Genomic DNA, 20516 nt, shown 5'->3' on the forward strand with positions numbered 1-20516 from the left:
TTTGCTCATAAAAAAAACATCGCAATAATGTTTCTGAGTGTTTCTGAGCTTTATGTGCATTGTATAAGGAAAACATATGAGAAACTAGTAATGTCTGTGGTGAAAGATGAAAAATCATCAAGGCATTCTTTAAACACATATCTGATATTGCACTTTATTGCCATATCTGACACGCAAAAGAATAGTAATAGGTGTTTTTATTGTGATTTTCCCTGTTCCTGGCTCAGCCTATGTGTATGATAGTAAATCGAGCATCTTTCATTTCTCTTCTGTTTCACTCTCTCAATAGTTCTACATGAGTCTGCAGATTGAGGTCAAAATGAGAATGGGTGTTGGTCACTGGTTAATACAGCCACTTCCTGGAAAAAAGGCTATGGCTTTCTTCTTTCATTGACAGTTCTTTTTTCCTCTCCAAGCCAGTCAGAGGGGTTTTTTGTTCCCTTAATGATCTTCATTTCTTTACAATATGAGGACACTCATCTTCCTCACAGGTAAGATTATCTAAATCCTTCCCTCATGACACTTTCTCTTTCTCTCTCAGTAGTACTTACTATTACTATACTTACTATACCGTATAATTACAGAAATAGCAATTCATGAAATCTCTAAACTGTCTTGATATCAGATCATAAAAATGTCCAGATAGAAATGATTGTTTGATTTCACCCACAAAAACATATGTTGGATTAAATGGCGTAATATCAATAATAAGATACTTACATTTGGAAAATAAACATGGCATGAGCTCTCGTGGCCTCGTTTAGTTTAGTTTCGTTATTTTGAAATAACATGATAATTTCATGTAAAAACGTGATAAATATGGAAGCCGAGCCACAGGTGCAGAGGACAATGCTTGGGTGTTCGCATATAATAGGCTATAGGCCTATAACAATATCATCTACCGTGTTCAATAACGAGAATGTCTTAAACCGAGCTTAAAATAGAATTTGATTGAGTCATGTAAACGAGCATATCCTATTCTTGCCTCTCGTTTCGTTTAGTTTCATTATCTTGAATAACATGATAATTTCATATAATAGCGTGATATATATCTTGTAAAAACCTAAAAATATATCTTGAAATAACATGAAAATAGTATCATGAAATAACGTGACAATTTCATGTAGCCTAATAACGTGATACATATCTTGTTAAAACATGAAAACGATATTGTTATAACAATAAACTTTTCACGTAATTACATAATACTGAGCCTTTTTACAGTGCATGAAAATGCACTGTACTGTTCTTCCTAGGCATTTTATTACAGTGCATGAAAATGCACTGTACTGTTCTTCCTAGGCTTCTTATTCTTCTTCTGCTTATTACAGTGCATGAAAATGCACTGTACTGTTCTTCCTAGGCTTCTTATTACAGTGCATGAAAATGCACTGTACTGTTCTTCCTAGGCTTCTTCTTCTTATTACAGTGCATGAAAATGCACTGTACTGTTCTTCCTAGGCTTCTTATTACAGTGCATGAAAATGCACTGTACTGTTCTTCCTAGGCTTCTTCTTATTACAGTGCATGAAAATGCACTGTACTGTTCTTCCTAGGCTTCTTCTTATTACAGTGCATGAAAATGCACTGTACTGTTATTCCAAGGCTTTTTACAGTGCATGAAAATGCACTGTACTGTTCTTCCTAGGCTTCTTCTTATTACAGTGCATGAAAATGCACTGTACTGTTATTCCAAGGCTTTTTCTTCTTCTTCTTCTTCTTATTCTTCTTCTTCTAACGCAGTTAATGCAGCTTAAACCGTTTAACGTAGAAACTTCATTCAAACTATGTTACGTAGGTCTTACTTAGGACATGTGGGCTTTGTATTTTTCAACTTTGTAACTTTTATACTTTTTAAACTATTAATTAAAAACTAGTCAAAATTTCCCCATAGACTTAACATGGGCTGATGACATCACAATAGAGCCGTTAAGCAATTAGAATCCTATGGCAGGTGTTCGGGCCACCTGCATCAACTGCCAGTCTCAGGCTTTAAGCATACAAACTGGCCCTATTAAGACTACACACCCTATTCAACTGCTTCCTCTGCCAAAAACTGTTTCAAAATAAAAGTCCTCACTACAATATTTCACTGTTAAACAATTTAACCCTTTAAACTACTGAACTTTTCAACTGTTCAGCCATTGTAACTGTTTGTCTGCTTGTCATCAACTATGACTCCTACCCACTGTAGCTAGTTAGCTAAGTAACATGGTTAGCATAGTTAGCATGCTAGCATGTTAGCATGCTAGTTAGCATTTTTAACAAAACTGCTAAAAATGATTAGCTAAGTAACATGGTTAGCATAGTTAGCATGCTAGCATGTTAATAAAATAAAAGTCCTCACTACAATACTTCACTGTTAAACAATTTAACCCTTTAAACTACTGAACTTTTTAACTGTTCAGCCATTGTAACTGTTACTTGTCATCAACTATGACTCCTACCCACTGTAGCTAGTTAGCTAAGTTAGCTAAGTAGCATGGTTAGCATAGTTAGCATGTTAGCATAGTTAGCATGCTAATTAGCATTTTTAGCAAAACTGCTTAAAATGATTAGCTAAGTTAGCTAAGTCACATGGTTAGCATAGTTAGCATGCTAGCATGTTAGCATGCTAGTTAGCATTTTTAACAAAACTGCTAAAAATGATTAGCTAAGTTAGTTAAGTCACATGGTTAGCATAGTTAGCATGCTAACGTGTTAGCATGCTAGTTAGCATTTTTAGCAAAACTGCTAAAAATGATTAGCTAAGTTAGCTAAGTAACGTGGTTAGCATAGTTAGCATGCTAACGTGTTAGCATGCTAGTTAGCATTTTTAGCAAAACTGCTAAAAATGCTAACTAGCATGATAATGTTAACCAAGTTTTTTTGCTAAAAATGCTAATTAGCATGTTAACTGCTAGCATGCTAACTATGTTACTTAGCTAACTTAGCTAATCATTTTTAACAGTTTTGCTAACTATGCTAACTAGCATGCTAACTATGTTAACCATGTTACTTAGCTAACTTTGCTAATCATTTTTAGCAGTCTTCTTCTAACGCATTTAATGCAGCTTCAACCGTTTAACGTAGAAACTTCATTCACAATAGAGCCGTTAAGCAATTAGAATCCTATGGCAGGTTAGCTAAGCCTGAGACTAGACTTAGCAAAACTGCTAAAAATGATTAGCAAAGTTAGCTAAGTAACATGGTTAACATAGTTAGCATGCTAGTTAGCATAGTTAGCAAAACTGTTAAAAATGATTAGCTAAGTTAGCTAAGTAACATAGTTAGCATGCTAGCAGTTAACATGCTAATTAGCATTTTTAGCAAAAAAACTTGGTTAACATTATTATCTTTGATAACATAGTAGCATAACTACTAGCAAACATTAGGGCCATTCCAACTGTTAGTTATCGTCAATTATCTACCTAAATAATTTAACTATTTAAATGATCCACCTATTTAACCGTTCAATCATTTCAACTATATTAAACCTTATCTACCAAGCAAATCATTTAACTATATAAACTATCCACCTATTTAACTGTTCAGTCATTCCAACTATATTAAACCTCATCTACCTAGTTCAGTCATTCCAACTATATTAAACCTCATCTACCTAGCAAATAATTTAACCATTTAAACTATCCACTTATTTAACTGTCCAGTCATTCCAACTATATTAAACTTTGTCTACCTAGCAAATAATTTAACCTTTTAAACTATCCACCTATTTAACTGTTCAGTCATTCCAACTATATTAAACCTCATCTACCTAGTTCAGTCATTTGAACTATATTAAACCTCATCATGTTGGTTGCCAATTAGCACATCATCTGTTTTAACAATATATTTCACACCATATGTTTTGCATTTTCATGCACTGGTAATTCCCTGGAATTGCGTTTTCTAGTTCTTCTTCTTCTTCTTATTCTTCTTCTTCTAACGCAGTTAATGCAGCTTAAACCGTTTAACGTAGAAACTTCATTCAAACTATGTTACGTAGGTCTTACTTAGGACATGTGGGCTTTGTATTTTTCAACTTTGTAACTTTTATACTTTTTAAACTATTAATTAAAAACTACTCAAAATTTCCCCATAGACTTAACATGGGCTGATGACATCACAATAGAGCCGTTAAGCAATTAGAATCCTATGGCAGGTGTTCGGGCCACCTGGACCAACTGCCAGTCTCAGGCTTTAAGCATACAAACTGGCCCTATTAAGACTACACATCCTGTTCAACTGCTTCCTCTGCCAAAAACTGTTTCAAAATAAAAGTCCTCACTATAATATTTTACTGCTAAACAATTTAACCCTTTAAACTACTGAACTTTTTAACTGTTCAGCCATTGTAACTGTTACTTGTCATCAACTATGACTCCTACCCACTGTAGCTAGTTAGCTAAGTTAGCTAAGTCACATGGTTAGCATAGTTAGCATGCTAGCATGTTAGCATGCTAGTTAGCATTTTTAGCAAAACTGCTAAAAATGATTAGCTAAGTTAGCTAAGTCATATGGTTAGCATAGTTAGCATGTTAGCATGCTAGTTAGCATTTTTAGCAAAACTGCTAAAAATGATTAGCTAAGTTAGCTAAGTCACATGGTTAGCATAGTTAGCATGCTAGCATGTTAGCATGCTAGTTAGCATTTATAGCAAAACTGCTTAAAATGATTAGCTAAGTTAGCTAAGTCACATGGTTAGCATGCTAGCATGTTAGCATGCTAGTTAGCATTTTTAGCAAAACTGCTTAAAATGATGAGCTAAGTCAGCTAAGTAACATGGTTAACATTGTTAGCATGTTAGTTAGCATAGTTAGCATAACTGCTAAAAACGATTAACTAAGTTAGCTAAGTCACATGGTTAGCATACTTAGCATTTTAACATTGTTAGCATGCTAGTTAGCATAGTAACTTGGTTAGCATTATTATCTTTGTTAATATAGTTAGCATAACTGCTAGCAAACATTAGAGCCATTCCAAGTGTCAGTTATCGTCAACTATCTACCTAAATAATTTAACCATTTAAACTATCCACTTATTTAACTGTTCAGTCATTCCAACTATATTAAACCTCATCTACCTAGCAACCAATATAGTTTGTTTTTACTCTGTATGATATTTTACATCATATTTTTGCATTTTCATGCACTGTATTTCCTTCAGGAAATGCTTTTCTAGTTCTTCTTCTTCTTCTAACGCATTTAATGCAGCTTCAACCGTTTAACGTAGAAACTTCATTCAAACTATGTTACGTAGGTCTTACTTAGGACATGGGTGCTATGTATTTTTCAGCTTTGTAACTTTTATACTTTTTAAACTATTAATTAAAAACTAATCAAAATTTCCCCATTGACTTAACATTATGATTATGACATCACAATACGGCCGTTAAGCAATTAGAATCCTATGGCAGGTGTTCGGGCCACCTGGACCAACTGCCAGTCTCAGGCTTTAAGCATACAAACTGGCCCTATTAAGACTACACATCCTGTTCAACTGCTTCCTCTGCCAAAAACTGTTTCAAAATAAAAGTCCTCACTACAATATTTCACTGTTAAACAATTTAACCCTTTAAACTACTGAACTTTTCAACTGTTCAGCCATTGTAACTGTTTGTCTGCTTGTCATCAACTATGACTCCTACCCACTGTAGATAGTTAGCTAAGTTAGCTAAGTAGCATGGTTAGCATGCTAGCATAGTTAGCATGCTAATTAGCATTTTTAGCAAAACTGCTTAAAATGATTAGCTAAGTTAGCTAAGTCACATGGTTAGCATAGTTAGCATGCTAGTTAGCATTTTTAGCAAAACTGCTAAAAATGATTAGCTAAGTTAGCTAAGTCACATGGTTAGCATAGTTAGCATGCTAGCATGTTAGCATGCTAGTTAGCATTTTTAGCAAAACTGCTTAAAATGATTAGCTAAGTTAGCTAAGTCACATGGTTAGCATGCTAGTTAACATTTTTAGCAAAACTGCTTAAAATGATGAGCTAAGTCAGCTAAGTAACATGGTTAACATACTTAGCATTTTAACATTGTTAGCATGCTAGTTAGCATAGTAACTTGGTTAACATTATTATCTTTGTTAACATAGTTGGCATAACTGCTAGCAAACATTAGAGCCATTCCAAGTGTCAGTTATCGTCAACTATCTACCTAAATAATTTAACCATTTAAAGTATCCACTTATTTAACCGTTCAATCATTCCACCTATATTAAACCTTATCTACCAAGTAAATCATTTACCTATATAAACTATCCACCTATTTAACTGTTCAGTCATTCCAACTATATTAAACCTCATCTACCTAGCAACCAATATAGTTTGTTTTTACTCTGTATGATTTTTTTACGTTATATTTTTGCATTTTCATGCACTGTATTTCCTTCAGGAAATGCTTTTCTAGTTCTTATTCTTCTTCTAACGCATTTAATGCAGCTTCAACCGTTTAACGTAGAAACTTCATTCAAACTATGTTACGTAGGTCTTACTTAGGACATGGGTGCTATGTATTTTTCAGCTTTGTAACTTTTATACTTTTTAAACTATTAATTAAAAACTATCAAAATTTCCCCATAGACTTAACATGGGCTGATGACATCACAATAGAGCCGTTAAGCAATTAGAATCCTATGGCAGGTGTTCGGGCCACCTGGACCAACTGCCAGTCTCAGGCTTTAAGCATACAAACTGGCCCTATTAAGACTACACATCCTGTTCAACTGCTTCCTCTGCCAAAAACTGTTTCAAAATAAAAGTCCTCCCATAATATTTTACTGTTAAACAATTTAACCCTTTAAACTACTTAACTTTTTAACTGTTCAGCCATTGTAACTGTTACTTGTCATCAACTATGACTCCTACCCACTGTAGCTAGTTAGCTAAGTTAGCTAAGTAGCATGGTTAGCATAGTTAGCATGTTAGCATGCTAGTTAGCATTTTTAGCAAAACTGCTAAAAATGATTAGCTAAGTTAGCTAAGTCACATGGTTAGCATAGTTAGCATGCTAGCATGTTAGCATGCTAGTTAGCATTTTAAGCAAAACTGCTTAAAATGATTAGCTAAGTTAGCTAAGTCACATGGTTAGCATAGTTAGCATGCTAGCATGTTAGCATGCTAGTTAGCATTTTAAGCAAAACTGCTAAAAATGATTAGCTAAGTTAGCTAAGTCACATGGTTAGCATGCTAGCATGTTAGCATGCTAGTTAGCAGTTTTAGCAAAACTGCTTAAAATGATGAGCTAAGTCAGCTAAGTAATATGGTTAACATACTTAGCATTTTAACATTGTTAGCATGCTAGTTAGCATAGTAACTTGGTTAACATTATTATCTTTGTTAACATAGTTAGCATAACTGCTAGCAAACATTAGAGCCATTCCAAGTGTCAGTTATCGTCAACTATCTACCTAAATAATTTAACCATTTAAAGTATCCACTTATTTAACCGTTCAATCATTCCAACTATATTAAACCTTATCTACCAAGTAAATCATTTACCTATATAAACTATACACCTATTTAACTGTTCAGTCATTCCAACTATATTAAACCTCATCTACCTAGCAACCAATATAGTTTGTTTTTACTCTGTATGATATTTTACATCATATTTTTGCATTTTCATGCACTGTATTTCCTTCAGGAAATGCTTTTCTAGTTACAGTGCATGAAAATGCACTGTACTGTTCTTCCAAGGCTTTTTCTTCTTCTTATTCTTCTTCTTCTAACGCAGTTAATGCAGCTTAAACCGTTTAACGTAGAAACTTCATTCAAACTATGTTACGTAGGTCTTACTTAGGACATGTGGGCTTTGTATTTTTCAACTTTGTAACTTTTATACTTTTTAAACTATTAATTAAAAACTAGTCAAAATTTCCCCATAGACTTAACATGGGCTGATGACATCACAATAGAGCCGTTAAGCAATTAGAATCCTATGGCAGGTGTTCGGGCCACCTGGACCAACTGCCAGTCTCAGGCTTTAAGCATACAAACTGGCCCTATTAAGACTACACATCCTGTTCAACTGCTTCCTCTGCCAAAAACTGTTTCAAAATAAAAGTCCTCACTATAATATTTTACTGTTAAACAATTTAACCCTTTAAACTACTAACTGTTCGGCCATTGTAACTGTTACTTGTCATCAACTATGACTCCTACCCACTGTAGCTAGTTAGCTAAGTTAGCTAAGTCACGTGGTTAGCATAATTAGCATGCTAGCATGTTAGCATGCTAGTTAGCATTTTTAGCAAAACTGCTTAAAATGATTAGCTAAGTTAGCTAAGTAATGTGGTTAGCATAGTTAGCATGTTAGCATGCTAGTTAGCATTTTTAACAAAACTGCTAAAAATGATTAGCTAAGTTAGCTAAGTAACGTGGTTAGCATAGTTAGCATGCTAGCGTGTTAGCATGCTAGTTAGCATAGTAACTTGGTTAACATTATTATCTTTGTTAACATAGTTAGCTAAGTAATGTGGTTAGCATAGTTAGCATGCTAGCGTGTTAGCATGCAAGTTAGCATAGTAACTTGGTTAACATTATCATCTTTGTTAACATAGTTAGCATAACTGCTAGCAAACATTAGAGCCATTCCAACTGTCAGTTATCGTCAACTATCTACCTAAATAATTTAACCATTTAAACTATCCACCTATTTAACTGTTCAGTCATTCCAACTATATTAAACCTCATCTACTTAGCAACCAATATAGTTTTTTTTTATTCTGTATGATATTTTACATCATATTTTTGCATTTTCATGCACTGTATTTCCTTCAGGAAATGCTTTTCTAGTTCTTATTACAGTGCATGAAAATGCACTGTACTGTTCTTCCTAGGCTTCTTATTCTTCTTCTTCTTCTAACGCATTTAATGCAGCTTCAACCGTTTAACGTAGAAACTTCATTCAAACTATGTTACGTAGGTCTTACTTGGGACATGGGTGCTATGTATTTTTCAGCTTTGTAACTTTTATACTTTTTAAACTATTAATTAAAAACTAGTCAAAATTTCCCCATAGACTTAACATGGGCTGATGACATCACAATAGAGCCGTTAAGCAATTAGAATCCTATGGCAGGTGTTCGGGCCACCTGGACCAACTGCCAGTCTCAGGCTTTAAGCATACAAACTGGCCCTATTAAGACTACACATCCTGTTCAACTGCTTCCTCTGCCAAAAACTGTTTCAAAATAAAAGTCCTCACTACAATATTTCACTGTTAAACAATTTAACCCTTTAAACTACTGAACTTTTTAACTGTTCAGCCATTGTAACTGTTACTTGTCATCAACTATGACTCCTACCCACTGTAGCTAGTTAGCTAAGTTAGCTAAGTAACATGGTTAGCATAGTTAGCATGCTAACATGCTAGTTAGCATTTTTAGCAAAACTGCAAAAAATGATTAGCTAAGTTAGCTAAGTCACATCGTTAGCATAGTTAGCATGCTAGCATGTTAGCATGCTAGTTAGCATTTTTAGCAAAACTACAAAAAATGATTAGCTAAGTTAGCTAAGTCACATGGTTAGCATAGTTAGCATGCTAGCATGTTAGCATGCTAGTTAGCATTTTTAGCAAAACTGCTTAAAATGATTAGCTAAGTTAGCTAAGTCACATGGTTAGCATAGTTAGCATGCTAGTTAGCATTTTTAGCAAAACTGCTAAAAATGATTAGCTAAGTTAGCTAAGTAATATGGTTAGCATAGTTAGCATGTTAACATGCTAGTTAGCATGGTTAGCATAACTACTAAAAATGATTAGCTAAGTTAGCTAAGTCACATGGTTAGCATACTTAGCATTTTAACATTGTTAGCATGCTAGTTAGCATAGTAACTTGGTTAACATTATTATCTTTGTTAACATAGTTAGCATAACTGCTAGCAAACATTAGAGCCATTCCAAGTGTCAGTTATCGTCAACTATCTACCTAAATAATTTAACCATTTAAACTATCCACTTATTTAACTGTTCAGTCATTCCAACTATATTAAACCTCATCTACCTAGCAACCAATATAGTTTGTTTTTACTCTGTATGATATTTTACATCATATTTTTGCATTTTCATGCACTGTATTTCCTTCAGGAAATGCTTTTCTAGTTACAGTGCATGAAAATGCACTGTACTGTTCTTCCTAGGCTTCTTCTTATTACAGTGCATGAAAATGCACTGTACTGTTCTTCCTAGGCTTCTTCTTATTCTTATTCTTCTTCTTCTTCTAACGCACTTAATGCAGCTTCAACCGTTTAACGTAGAAACTTCATTCAAACTATGTTACGTAGGTCTTACTTAGGACATGGGTGCTATGTATTTTTCAGCTTTGTAACTTTTATACTTTTTAAACTATTAATTAAAAACTACTCAAAATTTCCCCATTGACTTAACATTGGGCCTTTATGACATCACAGCAATTAGAATCCTATGGCAGGTGTTCGGGCCACCTGGACCAACTGCCAGTCTCAGGCTTTAAGCATACAAACTGGCCCTATTAAGACTACACATCCTGTTCAACTGCTTCCTCTGCCAAAAACTGTTTCAAAATAAAAGTCCTCACTACAATATTTCACTGTTAAACAATTCAACCCTTTAAACTACTGAACTTTTTAACTGTTCAGCCATTGTAACTGTTACTTGTCATCAACTATGACTCCTACCCACTGTAGCTAGTTAGCTAAGTTAGCTAAGTAACATGGTTAGCATAGTTAGCATGTTAGCATGCTAGTTAGCATTTTTAGCAAAACTGCTTAAAATGATTAGCTAAGTTAGCTAAGTCACATGGTTAGCATAGTTAGCATGCTAGCAAGTTAGCATGCTAGTTAGCATTTTTAGCAAAACTGCTTAAAATGATTAGCTAAGTTAGCTAAGTCACATGGTTAGCATAGTTAGCATGCTAGCATGTTAGCATGCTAGTTAGCATTTTTAGCAAAACTGCTTAAAATGATTAGCTAAGTTAGCTAAGTCACATGGTTAGCATAGTTAGCATGCTAGCATGTTAGCATGCTAATTAGCATTTTAGCAAAACTGCTTAAAATGATTAGCTAAGTCAGCTAAGTAACATGGTTAGCATAGTTAGCATGTTAGCATGCTAGTTAGCATAGTTAGCTAATTATTTTTAGCAGTTATGCTAAGTTTGCTAACCATGTGACTTAGCTTACTTAGCATTTTAACATTGTTAGCATGCTAGTTAGCATAGAAACTTGGTTAACATTATTATCTTTGTTAACATAGTTAGCATAACTGCTAGCAAACATTAGAGCCATTCCAAGTGTCAGTTATCGTCAACTATCTACCTAAATAATTTAACCATTTAAACTATCCACTTATTTAACCGTTCAATCATTCCAACTATATTAAACCTTATGTTCCAAGCAAATCATTTAACTATATAAACTATCCACTTATTTAACTGTTCAGTAATTCCAACTATATTAAACCTCATCTACCTAGCAACCAATATAGTTTGTTTTTACTCTGTATGATATTTTACATCATATTTTTGCATTTTCATGCACTGTATTTCCTTCAGGAAATGCTTTTCTAGTTCTTATTATTCTTCTTCTTCTAACGCACTTAATGCAGCTTCAACCGTTTAACGTAGAAACTTCATTCAAACTATGTTACGTAGGTCTTACTTAGGACATGGGTGCTATGTATTTTTCAGCTTTGTAACTTTTATACTTTTTAAACTATTAATTAAAAACTAATCAAAATTTCCCCATTGACTTAACATTATGATTATGACATCACAATACGGCCGTTAAGCAATTAGAATCCTATGGCAGGTGTTCGGGCCACCTGGACCAACTGCCAGTCTCAGGCTTTAAGCATACAAACTGGCCCTATTAAGACTACACATCCTGTTCAACTGCTTCCTCTGCCTAAAACTGTTTCAAAATAAAAGTCCTCACTACAATATTTCACTGTTAAACAATTTAACCCTTTAAACTACTGAACTTTTTAACTGTTCAGCCATTGTAACTGTTACTTATCATCAACTATGACTCCTACCCACTGTAGCTAGTTAGCTAAGTTAGCTAAGTAACATGGTTAACATAGTTAGCATGCTAGCATGTTAGCATGCTAGTTAGCATTTTTAGCAAAACTGCTTAAAATGATTAGCTAAGTTAGCTAAGTCACATGGTTAGCATAGTTAGCATGCAAACATGTTAGCATGCTAGTTAACATTTTTAGCAAAACTGCTTAAAATGATTAGCTAAGTTAGCTAAGTCACATGGTTAGCATAGTTAGCATGTTAGCATGCTAGTTAGCATTTTTAGCAAAACTGCTAAAAATGATTAGCTAAGTTAGCTAAGTCACATGGTTAGCATAGTTAGCATGTTAGCATGCTAGTTAACATTTTTAGCAAAACTGTTAAAAATGATTAGCTAAGTTAGCTAAGTAACATGGTTAACATAGTTAGCATGCTAGCATGTTAGCATGCTAATTATCATTTTTAACAAAACTGCTAAAAATGATTAGCTAAGTTAGCTAAGTAACATGGTTAGCATAGTTAGCATGCTATCATGTTAGCATGCTATTTAGCATTTTTAGCAAAACTGCTAAAAATGATTAGCTAAGTTAGCTAAGTAACGTGGTTAGCATAGTTAGCATGCTAGTTAGCATTTTTAGCAAAACTGTTCAAAACGATTAGCTAAGTCAGCTAAGTAACGTGGTTAACATAGTTAGCATGCTAGCATATTAGCATGCTAATTAGCATTTTTAGCAAAACTGCTAAAAACGATTAGCTAAGTTAACTAAGTAATGTGGTTAGCATAGTTAGCATGCTAGCGTGTTAGCATGCTAGTTAGCATAGTAACTTTGTTAATATTATTATCTTTGTTAACATAGTTAGTATAACTGCTAGCAAACATTAGAGCCATTCCAACTGTCAGTTATCGTCAACTATCTACCTAAATAATTTAACCATTTAAACAATCCACCTATTTAACTGTTCAGTCATTCCAACTATAGTAAACCTCATCTACTTAGCAACCAATATAGTTTGTTTTTACTCTGTATGATATTTTACATCATATTTTTGCATTTTCATGCACTGTATTTCCTTCAGGAAATGCTTTTCTAGTTATTTATGTTAGTGTGGCAGCAATGCATCCGTACCTAATATCTGACAACATTGTAATAACTTTTGGCCAATGCTGTAGGTTAACGAACCAAGTGATGAAGCTGTGTAGGCGACCCCCCACTGTTGTGCTGTCCTTCCTCTACCTCTACGCTTCCCCCCCAAACCGGGCTGCACAAAAACATGTAGCCCCACAAGGATGACACGGAACCATTGATTTTCATTTAGATTGCCAGAATGTTTCGTTTCGATTTTAACAATAATTTACAAAAATCCCCTCTTTAATGTCAAAGTGAAAGCAGATTTATACAAAGTTCTTAATGAAAAAGTTGCAATGCAAAATAAGTGATTGCGTAAATAGGCTATTCAGCATTTAGATGCACCTTTGGCCGCAATTAAAGCATGGAACCTGCAATGGATAGGTCTCAGTTAGGCGTGCACGTCTTGATACTACAATTTTATTCCATTTTCTTTGCTAATTTTTTGGTGTCCACCAAAAATAGCATCTAGTCTGATGGCCAAAAAGCTCAATTTTGGTCTCATCAGACCAACAAATCTTCCATTTGACTTTGAAGTCTCCCACATACCTTTGGGCGAACTTTAGTCGAGATTTAATCAGAGCTGTGCCGCTCACCCATAGATCTTTGACTGGTGAAGAACTTGGGCAATGTTTTCTCCCATTTCAGCTGCCGAAGCTTTTGAGATGTCATAGAGATGCCTTGGTGGCTTCCCCCCACCATTATTCTTCTTGAAGGGTCACTCAGTTTGTGGTGACGGCCTGGTGCTCTGCTAGGCAGATTTGCACATTTGCCATATTCCTTACATGACTTAATGATGGATTTCACTGAACTCTAGGGCAGTGGTTTTTAGTTGGTCTGGCTTTAGGACCCACAATGTATGTCCCTGTTCATTAAGTCGCGAGTCTCGCGACCCTTAAGCCCTATAGAATTTTGTTTAGCATTCAAGCCCATGGGCCTATAAGCCGCAGGGCCGGTTCTACTACATTTGGGTGGGCTGGTAGAAATTCTGGGTGAGCAAACATAGAAAAGCGGTGAAATTGAATCAAAATTGCCAACAGCCAGGGATGGGCAGTATTTCTGATACATTTAAAATAAAATAAAAGTATTGCAAATACAAAATAGTATTTTGTCATTTGTATTTTATTTTGTTGACGAAAATGGATTCGTATTTTGTATCAACATACTTTAAAGGTGTGAATGCTTGTAGTTTAAAAATACTGACAAATATGTTTGGTAAAGCCTATGTTTAGCGATATGATGATAAAAATGCAAAACAATGAATGTAGCCTCTGACTGGTGCTGACTTAGTAATTTGCCCAGACTTGTTGTGATCATAATATTGAGATTCAGGAAGATGATCCAGTAATTAGTCAATTGTATGTTGCTCACACACAACTCACTCCCTCTCATACCAACCTCCCAAGGCTCCCTTTCTTGGGAACTTCAATGATCAGTTTTTTTTAGAACTTTAGTCATCCAATTGGAAGATATGGAACCGGTTATGTGGTCGCCCTGTAACATTGCCCAATATGGTCATGCATTGACAATGTCAGAGACTTGTCTCCACTTTGTATCGCTTGACAAGTTCAGTGACTTCTTGAGTGCATCTCTGATAACAGTGTTTAGGCTATGAGATGTAACAGGCAGGTCAGCATAGTTGATCTGTTGACTGTTTGCAGGTTATGGCATGTCTCATACTGTAGGCAGAAAAAACTATTGATTTCAAACACTGTCCACTTAATAAACACAGTCAATGTACTGATGAAGGAATAGATTAAATAGACAGATATTAAGTTTGTAAAGTGATATCAAGCTCCATGTATTTTTAGAACTTTCAAAATACAAAATTACAGTATTTTATTTTGATACATGGTGTGGCTAATGTATTTTGTAGTTTATTGTGATACACTTATTTTGACACACTTTGACAAACTTATGGTATTTTATATTCTATTTTAAAATACATTTTGATTTTTGCCCATCCCTGCCAACAGCTAGAGCAGCGAGGCAGCTACAGTGCTACACTCTGGGGGCATCTTTAAAATCCTAGAGTGTAGTACTGTAGCTGCCTGGGGCTCTAGGGCTGCAGCAAATCGAGCCTGGTAGCACTGATTGTTTTCAGGGTTTTTTCTCAGAGTTTTCCTTTAATGCATCAGGAGGGGGGTTTACCTAACACACATAGGCCTACTGCACAACTATGTACCAGCTAGCTACCTCTACACTCAACATCAACGCATGTACATCCAAGCTGGGTTTGAGGCTGCACACTGCGCAGATGCACAACTGAAAAAAATGTTTCTTGATTTTGTTTTGGTGGGCAAGACACAATGCTTAGGTGGGCTTAGCCCACCCTGGCCCCTGCCTAGAGCCAGCCCTGCGGTAAGCTACATAAACATGCAAAGCGCCTGTAGGCCTACTTGTTTGGAACATGCTGATGTTTGGCATTTGTGAAGTCTTTAACTCCTGATGTCACCTTTCAAAGTAGGCTATTCGACAAGTTTGTCTTTGACAAGGGTAATTGTTTCCATGTAGCATTTTAGTTTTGATGCTTTCATATGCCAGCAATTCACTGCACACCACACACTGGGGTTTCTGTCCCATTTTGTTCTCAATTTATGTGAATCCATATTGTACTTCAAATATTCAGAGTCGTAGCCTATTTGCATTTACCACTAAAATTATCTTTACCACACACACACTACACACACCTTTATATTTACCACACACACACTACACACACACACACACACAGTCACTGCTCCACTCCCCTCCCGCCCACACACACATCTTCACTGTCATCACTCACATACATCATACATACAGTACTCTGCTTGCAATAGTAAGTCCCTTCACCATACTTGCAGTACACTCCCCCCCCCCCCCCCCTCTCCCCCACATACACAGCACACTATCCCATCTCCCCTGTCATCCCCCCAACACACACACCAAGACCCCTGGCAGTTGGGTTAGCCCCTTGAGCCATGGATCTGCCCAAGGTTTCTTCCTTGGTAAGGGAGTTTTTCCTTGCCCCTGTTGTTCTTGGGTGCTCCTTGTTGGTGCCCCCCGCCCAATCCCAATCCTCCCCCACCTTTCTTATGCAGCCCTTGCCACTTAATCTACTAAACCCCTTCTACTGCACTTTTTACCCCCCCCCCCCCCCATAAATGCACAAATAGGCTGACACCAGACATAATTTCACTGCATTTCTTACTTCCAGTAACTATATGCATGTGACAATAAACTTCATTGTATCCTTGTATCCTTGTATCTAACATGACCTGTCACATAAACATTAGCTATGTCCATGGCAATGATTAACATACGAATAAAGTCTATCAAAATAAAGGTCCAACATTAGATCTGATGAGATATGACATTTTAAATGGGTGTTTTATGTTTTTTTTGTGATCAACTGTTTATTGAGTTATATAAACGGAGGGGTGGGGGGGCAATACGGTTACATGAAATAATAAAATGATACATGAAATATAAAAGCAAATGGGCGGTTTTTTGTTGTTGTTTTTACCACAAGCTACGACCCACACAGAACGGTTCCGACCGCGACCCACTTTTGGGTCCCGACCCACCAGTTAAGAAAGACCGCTCTAGGGGATGTTCAGTGACTTGAACTTTTTTGTATCCATCCCCTCCTTTATAACCTGACTCTCGCCAGATGAATTTCGTTCCGCTTCATCTGGTGAGAGTCAGGTTACTCCTTTATACTTTTAAATAGCATTTTGTCTGAGTTGGTTGGAGTGTTCTTTTGTCTTCATGGTAGAATTATAGCCAGGAAACATAATGATTGACCAGTGACTGGACCTTCCAGTCCAGTGTCTTTCCTATACACATTCACTGCACTCAGGCAATCAATATTTATGCAATCACTAATTTTGCATTTTATATTTTTAATACATTTGCTTGTAGAAATGTACTTTCACTTTGACATTAAAGAAGTGATTTTTGAAAATGATTGTAAAAAAGGCCGAATTAAGAGTGTGTCCATGAGAGGACCAGGCGGGGGAGACACATGCTACGTCACCGATTTTGATGAAACTTAACACCTAAAAACTCAAAAAGCCAAAATAGTACAACATTTGAAACAACCCAGGGGGAGTTAGGCCCCCGTCCTTGTTTTAGGCCAAAAAACCTCAAAAAAGGCCCAAAATTGCATAAAATGTTGACATCCCTCCTGCTGTCAGATTTAAACACAGCAAAGTAACAATCCATGCCATCAAAGGTCCATCCAAGGTTAGTTTAAAACTGGAGTTACAAGGCGTAAGGTGTGACTGGTGTCAGTCCAGGACTGCACGTATCCACTATGTCACATGCCTTTTGGCGAATACCCAAAAAATAGCAATATTCAGACCTGAATATCTCAGATGAGCAACCTCCTTTTTTCAAAAATCTTTCTCCACATGAAAGGGCCATCTGTGGACTTCATAAATCAAAAGAAAAATGCTCGGCCTTTTTATTATTTTTGTCGCTGTAACCGCCTAAATAGTGTGATCCAGCCAGTGATTTCAAATACATATCTATTTCAATGATTGGTTGAAACATAATGTTTAGGTCATTTATGGTGGACAAATGGAGATATATTATCATCAATCATGTCTACTGATCAAATCCAAGTTAGATTTAATGTCCTAAGTGCAATATATTCCTTAAGGTAGCTCAAAATGACATCATTGGGTGACATACACCAGTATACCCGTAGGTCCAATATTTGCAAATGTGATATCTCCAACATATCTCAGGGCTAGAAACAGTCACTTGGATTCAAATAATAACTTGTAACATTTTGGTAGCCAAAGGTCAAAGGTCAAGGTCACTGTGACCTTATGTATATCCCTTTGTGGTGGATAAATCTCAAAAAATCCCTGACATAATTTCATATGTGATACAAATATTCACTTTGACTCACAGATAACAAATATTTGAATCTGGTGGTCAAAGGTCGAGGTCAAGGACCTTGCATTCTTGAGAAAATTATATATCATAAATGCCTGTAGGGATGTTTTTTCAAATTTGGTACAAATATTCACTTGCACTTTTGTCTTCGTCATTCATCGGTGACCTCCAGAAGGCTCAACAGTGGTATCTGGCATCTCAGACCCAGCTCCCTCCACACTCATGATAGGTTGTCTACCAACCAATACCGACATATTTTTTGGTAATTTGTCTTCTTTGCTGTGTCCGTTTATGATCCGATCAGCAACACAGCCAAGCAAACTGCAGTCCCTTGATGTGGGCACCCAAAAATACCAACAAATTCTTTAGTTAATCATCTTTTTTGCTGTGGCCATTTATGATCCCATCAGCAACTATACAACAAACAAAACACCAACCCTTAATGAGGGCACCAAGAAGTACCACCAAAGTCTTTGGTCATTCCTCTTCTTTGCTCCCACAGTTTCTGATCCAATCAGCAACATAACCAGACCAACTGTAAGCCCTTGATGTGGGCACCCACAAATACCTACACATTCTTCAGTCAATCCTCTTCATTGCTTTGGTGGTTTATTATCTGATCATTAACATACCCAGTCAAATCGCAAGCCTTTGATGCAGACACCAACAAATACCAACACATATTTAGATACCAACTACCAACCATTGTCACAAATTCCTGTTTGTTGCTATGGCCATTTATGATCCGATCAGCAACATACCAACATACCAAGCAATATCATAAATTCTCCAGTCATTCCTCTTCATTACTGTGGACACTTATGATCTGATCAACAACATACACAGCCGACATGCAAGCCCTTGATGTAGGCACCAACGACTACCACTCCAGAAACACAGCAGCAGCGTCTCAGAGTCAATTCAGGTTACAACATGACCCCAAATAGCATGTGAGTGCCATAGCCATTGGCTTGCCTTTTCAGCAGCCTCCGATATTTGTTACAGCTCCTTTCAGTGACCGTCCTCAAAAAAAGTCTAACAGAAGTTTTGTGGCTGATTATATTTAGGTGGTGAAAGGTCAATATTACTCTGACCTCACAAAAAAAAACTATTTCACTATTCACTAAATAATATTTTTACAACTTCAACATGATATCCTGGAAACACAGAGTATTGTTATTATTGTTATTATCACATGATAATAACATTGTTATTTTTCATATGAAAAATTTTCCATTTTCATTGGAAAATGTTAATCTAGCTTGGCATTACTCAATTAGCACTGTCCCATTAGCCCAACACAGCAGACAGCGGTCATATGCAGGAATTAAAGTGGGAGGAACGCAGTTCCGCCACCTCGGATAATTTAATAATAAATATATTCTTTCATACCAACGATACAGCACGATTATATTGTTAAAATAATTGGGGAGTTAATTTTCGTGTGTACAGAGGTGACCAAGAAGCTATCAATTCTTGTCCAAAAAGTATTGCTACACCACGATACTCAATATGTTGTCCAACGGTGAGTCATTCTTCCCCGTTGCACCGACACTGGATTTTAGGGTTCCCCCACCTGCCAAATCCCACTTTATCCACTGGTCATGTGGCATGCAATGAAAACAGATTCACAAGTAATGTACATTATCATGTTTTCAATGTTTCAGACAGATTTCCTTGTGGGACCCTAACATGAAGCTAGGTGGTTATACCATATCAGAGGCTTTAAAACAACTTGTAAGCAGGGTCTACAGACATATTTTTACGATGGATAGACATCGAGGCAGGGCTGTAGTCAAGACCACCTTTGTCGAGTCCAAGACAAGTCCAAGACCAGGACTAGTCGAGACCAAGTCAAGACCGAGTCCAAAGAGGTTCGAGTGCAAGACAAGACCGAGTCCAAAAAGGTTCGAGTCCGAGTCAAGACCGAGTCCAGGATAGGGAAAAAAAAGTCTTATGCATGACAGTATCAAGACAATCATTTTGGGTTATTATTATTATTATCTAAAAGCAAAAACAGTGTGACAACACCCAGGATTTGTAAGTGTAGCCATTCTCCTTCTCCTCCAATATTATTATAGGGCTGTCAAACGATTAAAAATATATATTTTGAAATGAATTCATCTCGATTAATCGCAATTAAAAAGTTCCTAAAGACTAAAGCTTCTTCAATGGCATATTAAATACAACATAAATCACAAAATTAATGAGTAACCACAAAGGTAAAAGTAAAACACTTTTATATTATTTAAATGATAATACTGACACAGTAATTGTGTTTTAAAGTATTCATTTCTTAAGAAATACTACACATTTGATGCTGTTTAACTCATTTGTAAATGGTGCACTGTTACTTTAAGCCCATTGTGGCCACGTTCTCATAATGACCTACATGTCAAAGTGCCCTGGCTCTCACAGTTTATAACTGGTCAGTAGTGGAAATCGGATAAATCCCCAATCTCCTCTCCTCGTCTTTGTTGCCTTTTTTTTTATAAGTTTATTATATTAAAAAGGAGATATTATC

General features: G+C 36.1%; 1 protein-coding gene across 4 annotated transcripts in view; it reads left to right on the forward strand.

Moving 5' to 3' along the window:
• The first annotated feature begins 375 nt into the window (after positions 1-375).
• The window catches only part of LOC121700578, a 28269-nt gene continuing 8128 nt past the window's right edge, over positions 376-20516 (forward strand). For all 4 annotated transcript variants that reach the window (XM_042083642.1, XM_042083643.1, XM_042083645.1 and 1 more), the window contains exon 1: positions 376-491. In XM_042083642.1, coding sequence (XP_041939576.1) covers positions 467-491 — 25 coding nt within the window. In that variant the 5' untranslated portion in view covers positions 376-466. The remainder of the gene's footprint in view (positions 492-20516) is intronic.

The sequence above is a fragment of the Alosa sapidissima genome, chromosome 24, assembly GCF_018492685.1.
Source record: "Alosa sapidissima isolate fAloSap1 chromosome 24, fAloSap1.pri, whole genome shotgun sequence".
Taxonomy (NCBI): Eukaryota; Metazoa; Chordata; class Actinopteri; order Clupeiformes; family Clupeidae; genus Alosa; species Alosa sapidissima.